Raw genomic sequence first — 9098 nt, forward strand, 5'->3', positions numbered from 1 at the left:
TGAAATGAAACGGGTGCTAGCAAGGTTATCCCTCTCTCCCTCCCTCCCTCGCTCTCTCTCTCTGTCCCCTCCAAGTCCCACGGCCCCCTTTCTTCCCTTCTGATTTCCAATTCCAGGCCCTCCCTCCCTCTCTCGCTCTCTCTCTCTCTCTCTCTCCCCTTCCCTCTCTCCCTCCCCCGAGTTCCAGTCCCCCCTCCTTTCTGTCTCACAGACACTTCCTTGCAATGCCTCCACCCGCGGCCCTCCCCTCCCCTCCCTGACACTGGCCCCGCCCATCTCCCTACGTGCATGTCGCCCCCCTCCAAAATTGCCAACCCCCCTCTGCTACCCTCCCCTCCCCTCCCCCCTCTTACCGGGGTCCCGGCGGCAGCAGTGAAGAGCCTCGCGAGTCTGCTGCCTTCCCTTCTCTTTGCTCTCAGCTCTGACTCTAGATCTCGCCCTGTAAAGTGGATCCTCTTTTCTCAGCAGTTGCAGCTCTCCACCACCTGAAGAACACCTTCCAGTACTGCTCCCTTTTTTCCTCAGATCACTGAAGCTTTTTATTGCCTAAAAGGGGTTTCCCTCCTTCCCTCAGTTGTGGCACCAAAACAGAAAAACAAAGCCTAGTTATCGTTCACCTTTCTCAACCCGGTTAGTTTCCCAGTCCTGGCTTACACAGCTGCTGCCTCTCCCTCCCTCCTGGGGGAGAGTAGCAGCACCTAATAAAAAAAAAGAAAGAAAACAAATACCCTGTTCAGTGTAGCGGGTTTTTCCAAAACCCCAGTTCACTTTTAGTCAAGCTATACAAAAACACAGCTCAGTCCGGCTAGGCTTTCAAAACACAGTTCAGTTCTAACCAAGCTTGCAAAAACACCGCTCAGTTTAGTCAGGCTTTCAAAATACAGTTCAGTTCTAGCCAAGCTTTCCAAAATACAGCTCAGTTTAGCCAGGCTTTCAAAATACAGTTCAGTTCTAGCCAAGCTTTCCAAAATACAGCTCAGTTTAGCCAGGCTTTCAAAATACAGTTCAGTTCTAGCCAAGCTTTCCAAAATACAGCTCAGTTTAGCCAGGCTTTCAAAATACAGTTCAGTTCAGCCAGGCTTTCAAAAACACAGTTCAGGTCTAGCCAAGCTTTCAAAACACAGCTCAGTAATGGCTTTGCGCGGGCTCAAAGCCTAGGGTCCCACCCTCTTGGTCAGTCATACTCCTACCTGACCTCCTCCCGCTTGACCCGGCTTGGCCCCGCTACTGCCTTGGCTTTCGCTGAGCCAGAGCTGAAAAGTCCATCGGCTCTTCCAGGGTGTTCTCCGGTTCAGTCAACTCCATAGGGCAAGGCTCACTCTCTGCCTCTCTCTCCTCAGGAGCCCAATCCATATTCTCCTCGCCCCGCCCTTCCCCCAGCTGCTCACCCTTTCTTTCATTAAAGCTCTTTGGTGGCTCTTCTTTCTCCACCCACCTGTTCCACCACCTCTTCCACCAGGTTGGAGAATCAGCCTTATTCCTTCCCCTGCGGCCCTCCTCTGGAGACTCCTGGGACTGCACATATTTTCTCTTATCCCCGGTCTCCCTTGGGGCATGCTGGGAGTTGTAGTTTCTTATTTCTAGTTTTTTCCTGGGGAATGCCTGCCTATACCGGGGGTATTCTGGCCTAACCCAGGGTTCCTTTGGGGCCTTTCCTACATACTCTTTACAGCCCTCATTTCCTGTTTCCGCAAGGGCGGGACCAAAGTCAGAGGTGAGACCGAAGAGAAGGGAAGGCAGCAGACTCGTGAGGCTCTTCACTACTGCCGCCGGGACCCCGGTAAGAGGGGGGAGGGGAGGGTAGCAGAGGGGGGTTGGCGATTTTGGAGGGGGGGGGCGACGTGCATGTAGGGACGTCTCTGCCCGCTCCAGCTGTTCTTCAACGTGCGTCTTTCACTGGGATTGTAACCCACTGCTGACGTCAGGCAAGCAGGGTTCTACTGCTGGCCAGTGACGTCAGTAAGTAGGTGGTTACCATCCCAGTGAGACACTTTAGAACGTTCACATAGCAAATTATTAGATTAGTACTCAGTGGTTCTCAGTCTCCGTCTGCTGGTAGGAGTGCACATACCCGCTAGTCGGGAATTGTCTGAAACGACTCAAAGAAAACAAATTAGTAATAGGTAAGATCTAATTTCTTATCATTATTTTTGTAAAGAGAAACCACATCTACCTGTCTCCAGTCCTCCAGGACACTCCTGGCTGTTAAATAAGTATTGAAAGGATCAGACAGCGAACCTACCTGTAGTCTTGACTTTTCAATGTCATGCTGGAAATTGTCAGAATTAGAAAATGTGATCTGTGGTATTTATACAAAATAGAATCACATGGATGTCTAAATCAGGGATCTATGCCAGACTCAAATGGTGGGGGACAAAGAATTGAGAGCAGCTGTTCATCTTACCCTAAATTTTGATATGTCTCCATATTCCCCTCTTGTTACCAAAGCTCTGCACGTCTCATGAATAGACTGGAACAATTAAATAAGGGACAGTTGTTAAACTTTTCGATACTAAAATAAGAACGCTCAATAAATTAACAACCAACACATTGAAAACAAATTGTATTTTTTTCACACAGTGTATAATCAAGCTGTAGAATGTTGCTGGAGGATGTGGTCAACTAACATAACAGCATTCAAAAGAGTTTGGAAAGTTCCTGAAGGAAAAGTCCTTAAAACAGTTTAGCCAGGTAGATTTTGAAAAGCCATATTGTGAAAATGAACTGAGAAATCTGATGTACCGGACTGGCTACACAATCTGAGGATGGTGGGCTCGATGGACCTTAGTCTAACTTAGCATAGCTTATCTTATATTCCCTTCTCTTCTCCAAGGAAAATGGGACAAGGAGATCATATAGACTCGGAGAGCACAAGAAAAAATGTTTTCTCTGAGGACAAGCAGGCTGAACTACTCTCACAGATGGGTCGATGTCCGTGTTGGCCCAGGAACCAGCATTTGCCATAGAAAAAACAAAAACTTTGCTAGAGCCTTCTGGTGCACATGTGCGGACTGACTTTCCACCTGCCGCGCGAGCGTGTACCTCAGTTTCTTTTTTCTGCAACTAAGTGTGGTAGGTTCGTCCTGTGCTCCTTGTTTTTGCCCAGGATAAAGAGCCTTCGTTTTTTTAGTGGCTTTTGATCATTAGTTTCTCTCTTTTCTTTATTTTGATTTTTTTTAAAAAAAGAGCAAAAAACTGTTTTCCTTTATTCACTGTGCCGGGAGCTGCGGGGCGTCAAAGGATTCGGCACCCGAGAAGCGTCTGCGCCGAAAGGACCACTCTCCCTCCATACAGGAGGTCCACAGTTCCTGCTCCTGAACCTCAACCGATTCTGCCACCGGCTGCTACACTGGCCTCCCAGCCTTCTCCGATGGTGGCTCTTGATGAGCGCGTCCGGGCCCTGCTTCCAGAACTTCTGGAAGGACTACTGTGCCAGTCTGCTTCAGTGTCAGGGGTGCTTGTGCCTTCCATGCGGCGTCTGGCCCTTCACCTGCGGTGAGGTCCCTGTCCTCTGTGCCACTTGTGGCACCAGTGTCAGCTGCCACCCAGATCGACTCCTCTTCGACGTCTGTGGAGGAAGCTTCACCGCAGTCCATGCGGTCGGCAGCCTCTTGACATCGCCATCGAGGACTTCGGTCCTCAGTGTCGAGGCAGGCTCAGTCTCGGATCTCCCTTAGGGAAGTGCTTTCCGATACTGAGGAGGAGCACTCATGGGAGTCAGAGGAAGATCCCAGGTACTTCTCCTCCGATGAGCCTTTTGGGATTCCTTCTGAACCTTCCCCTCCACCTGCAAGGAGACTGTCTCCTCCTGAGAGCCTCTCCTTTACCTCGTTTGTGTGGGAAATGGCTGAGGCCATTCCATTCTTATTAGAAGTGGAGGATGAACCCAGGGCTGAGATGCTTGAGGTCCTGGACTACACCTCTCCACCTAAGGAGGCTGTGACAGCTCCTTTGCATCAGGTACTCAAGGAAGTCCTTATGCGAAACTGGTCGCCCCTTCTGTCTGTCCCCGTGCTCCCTAAGAAGACTGATTCTCAGTATCGGATCCATGGTGAACCTGGGTTGATGAGGTCTCGGTTACCCCACAATTCCATGGTGGTGGACTCCGCCTTCAAGAGAGCCAGGAGTACTAGAGACTATGCCTCAGCGCCCCCAGGCAGAGAAGATAGGAACTTGGACTCTTTGGGGAGAAAGATGTATCGGGCCGCTCTGCTCACTGCCCGTATTCAATCTTACCAGCTCTTCATGAGGGTTCATTTGCGGAACTCGGTGAGGCAGCTGTCTACCTTGGTTGATGCCCTCCCTTCGGAACAGGCTAAGCCTTTTCGCCAGGTGGTCAGGCAGCAGAAGGCATGTCGTAAATTCCTGGCCAGGGGTGATTACGATACTTTTGATGTGGCATCCAGAATCTTTGCTCAGGGTTTAGCGATACACTGACTCTCATGGCTGCGTGTCTCTGACCTGGATCATTCGGTCCAGCAGAGGATGGCAGATGTACCTTGCCGGGGGGGGGGGGGGGGGGGGATAATCTTTTTAGAGAGAAGGTGGAAGATCTGGTCGACCAGATCAAAAAGCACAATGATTCTATGGCTTCTCTCTCCCGCCACCTTCTGCTACAGTCTCCTCAACCAGGAGGTTTTTTTTTTTTGGGGGGGGGGAACGGGGACGCAGAGTGCTCCCTATTCCTATGCTAGGCATAGGTATACTTCGGCGTCCAGACAGCCTATTCAGGCTCTGCCCCAGCACACTTGTTCTTGTCAACAGCATGCACCTAAGGCCCCTGCTGCTCCCCAGCAAAAGCAAGGGACCGGGCTTTTGACTGGCTCCAGCGAAGCATAACCACAGAACAAGTGTCTGTACCGGACCACTTGCCGGTTGGAGGGAGGTTAATGTTTTTTTCACCAAAGGTGGCCTCTCGTAACCGCCTACCGGTGGATTCTTCAAATAGTCCGCTTAGGATACACCCTCAATCTGGAATCCAAACCTCCAAATTGCCCACCGGGAGCTCATTCTTACAGCTCCCAGCACAGGCAGGTACTTGCAGAGGAACACTCAGTACTTCTAAAGGCCCATGCGGTCGAACCCGTTCCATCAGGGAAAGATGGGTAGGGGTTCTATTCCAGGTAATTCCTTGTGCAAAGAAAACAGGGGGGATGCGTCCCATCCTAGACCTAAGGGCCCTGAACAAATTCCTAGTCCGAGAAAAATTCAGGATGGTTTCCCTGGACACCCTTCTTCCCATGATTCAGAAAAACGATTGGCTGTGCTCTCTGGACTTAAAGGATGCTTACACACATATCTCGATACTTCCAGCTCACAGGAAGTATCTTCGATTTCAGCTGAGAACACAGAACTTTCAGTACCGTGTACTGCTCTTTGGTCTGGCGTCTGCGGCCAGAGTGTTTACAAAGTGCCTAGCAGTAGTCGCAGTGTTACTACACAGGCTAGGAGTGCATGTGTTCCCTTATCTCGACAATTGGCTGGTGAAGAGCACCTCAAAGGACGGTGCTCGGAAGTTCATGCAGATGACTGTGCAGGTGCTAGAGTTTCTAGGGTTTGTAATAAATTACACCAAGTCCCATCTCACTCCTGTTCAAAAATTGGAGTTCATTGGAGCATTACTGGACATGAAGTCAGTGCAGGCTTATCTCCTGGAGACTCAGGCAGACAACCTCCTGTCCCGGGTTGTCCACAGTTCGAGCATCTCAGCAGGTCACAGCTTGGCAGATGTTGAGACTCTTGGGGGACATGGCCTCCATAGTTAATGTAACACCCATGGCACGTCTACATATGAGATCAGCTCAGTGGACCCTAGGTTCCCAGTGGTACCAAGCTGCGGGGAATCTGGAGGATGTTATCCGACTGTCCACAGACTTTCGCAACTCTCTTCAGTGGTGAACAATCTGGCCCAATTTGACCATGGGACGATCATTCCAAATTCCTCAGCCGCAAAAAGTGCTGACGACGGATGCATCCCTCCTAAGGTGGGGAGCTCATGTAGATGGGCTTCACATTCAAGGAGCCTGGTCCGTCCAGGAAACAGGTCTTCAGATCAATCTTCTGGAGCTATGAGCGATCTGGAATGCTCTGAAGGCTTTCAGAGATCAGCTGTCCAACCAAATTATCTTGATTCAAATAGTCAGGTTGCAGTGTACTACACCAACAAGCAGGGGGGCACCGGATCTCGCCGTCTGTGTTGGGAAGCCATCCAGATGTCCTCATGCCCACCCTGGTGAAAGCAGCTTGCACACGGACTCAAGAGAGCATTGACCTTGTACGTGAAGCGGATGAAGCCCTTGTCCGCCCAGTTGTTTGTTGCTTTTGATCCCAACAGGAGGGGAGTCGCCATCGGAAAACGCACAATCTCCAATTGGTTAGCATATTGCATATCCTTCAATTAATTCCCAAGTTGGGCTGGCTGTGGAGGGCCATGTCACGGTTTATAATGTCAGAGCCATGGCTGCGTCAGTGGCTCACTTAAAGTCAGCCTCCATTGAAGAGATTCGCAAAGCTGCAACATGGTCTTCAGTCCACACATTCAGTTCACATTACTATCTTGAACAGGATACCCGATGTGACAGTCGGTTTGGGCTGTCAGTTCTGCAGAATGTGTTTGGGCTTTAGAATCCAACTCTACCCTCCTAGGCCCGTTTTATTATGTTCCAGGCTGCACTCTCAGCTAGCTGTATATAGTTTCAGGTTAACTTACGTTATGTCCTCACCGTTGCGAGGCCCAATTGACCAAGGTTTACTGTTTTGGGTGAGCCTGAATGCTAGGGATACCCCATCTGTGAGAATAGTTCAGCCTGCTTGTCCTCGGAGAAAGCAAAGATACTTACCTGTAGCAGGTATTCTTCGAGGACAGCAGGCTGATTATTCTCACAATCCCACCCACCTCCCCTTGGAGTTATTTGTTTGTGCTTTAGACTTAACTGAGGTACGTGCTTGTGTGGCGGGCGGGAAATCAGTCCGCACATGCGCACTGCACGCGCACCAGAAGGCTCTAGCAAAGTTTTTGTATTTGCTATGGCAAATGCTGGTTCCCGGGCCGATGCAGACATCGACCCATCTGTGAAAATAATCAGCCTTCTATCCTCGGAGAATACCTGTTACAGGTAAGTATCTTCACTTCATAGGAAGAATGGTGGATCTGTGGGATAGCCTAGTCATTTGAGGTGGAGGGAGGGCAGTATTGGAAGGAAAGCTTGGGATAAGCATAGAGTAGTATCCTTGGCAGTAGAAAAGTAAGTGTAAAACCGAAGATCAAATAGAGGCTGCAGTATTCCAATAGTAAGGGAAGAAGAGCAGGCTTTATGAACCTTGAGGTGTTGATTAATCTGCCATTATATTGTATATTTGTATGCTGAAAGCTCTGTCATATATCTGTGCAGGTACTGTCCCACCTGTAAGAAGCACCAGCGGGCTACTAAAAAGCTGGATTTATGGTCGCTGCCTGAGGTCCTTATCATCCACCTGAAACGCTTTTCCTATACCAAGTTCTCTCGTGAGAAACTAGATACCCTTGTGGAGTTTCCAATCAGGTAAGGCTGTGGCAAAAAAAGAAAATTCAGCTGTTCCATTCTATAAGATTGTGTAAAGAATATCAGGAATTTGGGCTTATATATATAATTTCATGTTGTATTTCAGTCTGGACCTACTGTCATCCCCTTTGGGACTGAGCTTGAGTGGCCAGAAGACATTTGTGAGGGTTGTATTTTCATAGCCACTCCCCAGCAATACCCTGAAAATGGGGGGGGGGGGGGGGGGGAGGGAGAGATAATTACTCTGTATTGTAAGATATATTTGTCTAGATGCCTGTTCATCACGCCTGGTTCTCGAGGGCCCCAACAGGTCAAATTTTCAGGATGCTCTTAATGAACATGCATGAAAGAGAGTTGCATGCCTGCTAATTCCATTGTATACACACCCCTCTTATGCGTTGGCAGCCCTTGGGAGTGCAAGGGTCTATATTGATTTGAATCAATATATTTGACCAAAGTTTCCATTCTGTTACATTCTCTCCACCAGTGTGGACATGAGGAATAAACAATAGCTGTATCCTACTGGGAGAAGAATTGTGTGGCCTTTGTACCATCTCAAGAGTTCAGCTGTGTCTGCACTTTTATTTGGCTTACCCTGACAAATATCTAGACAAGGTGTATGCCATCACTGTGTTCTTTCCAAGCTTGTATTTCAGAATGAAGTCATAATGCTGGAGAGACAACATTAATTTATCTATTCTGGATGGACCATCCTGCACACCCTGTTCCATGATGGTGATCTGCAGTTTATGGTCTGCCTCAGTTCAGTCTTGCCATAAAGATACTCATGAAACACCACACTAGGCATCTTTTTCTATTTGTATATATAATTGTCCTGTTCTGGTTAGTGCCCAGGACACACAGACCACTAGCATCCTCAGTCTTCTGAAGGACAGCACCCAGTCTGCTTTGTGAGACATTTGTAGAACTGGCTCAACAGGAAAAACATGTATAATTTTGAAAATACAAAATGTAAGCATGTTTTTGTAGGTAGTGCTGCTTTTATGTGCTTCCCGTTCCCAAAACAGTTTTTAGTTTGAACAGATCTCTCTCAAACCTTTTGTGACAAACCTAGTAATAATTTGCCAGCAAACTTAAAGCATACCCATTGTTCTCTAATCATCTTTATTGCTTTGTATGGTGGGCATTCCTTTAAATGCTACTATTTTCCCTTCATCTGGGGTAGACTACTGTTACATTTTCCCAGGTATTTTATGGAAGCCTATCGAAAGTCACATTTTTTTCTATGTAGTTTTAGTTCACCAAGAACAAGCAAAATACAAGATCTCACAAGTGGTGACATCATCCAACAGAGCCTCTTATTTTTTGTTCATCTGCTCATTCAAAGCCTCTTATTGGGCTTAGGGATCCCAGTCAGGTCCGTTTAAAAAAAAAAAAAAAGGCAATTTGATTTCACTGTGGCTATATTTTTTTTAGCAACCTCTCAGGAAAAAAAAAGTCCCCAGCAAGACCATAACCAGAGCAGATAAATGCAGTTGGTGCTTGGAATTGCGTGGGCTCAATCAAGAACCCTCGCAACTTCATCTGTGTTCTCAG

General features: G+C 48.2%; 1 protein-coding gene across 3 annotated transcripts in view; it reads left to right on the plus strand.

Annotated features, from left to right (window-relative positions):
• The window catches only part of USP11 (ubiquitin specific peptidase 11), a 168419-nt gene that overhangs the window by 126252 nt on the left and 33069 nt on the right, over window positions 1-9098 (plus strand). For all 3 annotated transcript variants that reach the window (XM_030193883.1, XM_030193882.1, XM_030193884.1), the window contains exon 18: window positions 7392-7541. In XM_030193883.1, coding sequence (XP_030049743.1) covers window positions 7392-7541 — 150 coding nt within the window. The remainder of the gene's footprint in view (window positions 1-7391; window positions 7542-9098) is intronic.

The sequence above is a fragment of the Microcaecilia unicolor genome, chromosome 2 (genome assembly GCF_901765095.1).
Source record: "Microcaecilia unicolor chromosome 2, aMicUni1.1, whole genome shotgun sequence".
NCBI classification, from domain to species: Eukaryota; Metazoa; Chordata; class Amphibia; order Gymnophiona; family Siphonopidae; genus Microcaecilia; species Microcaecilia unicolor.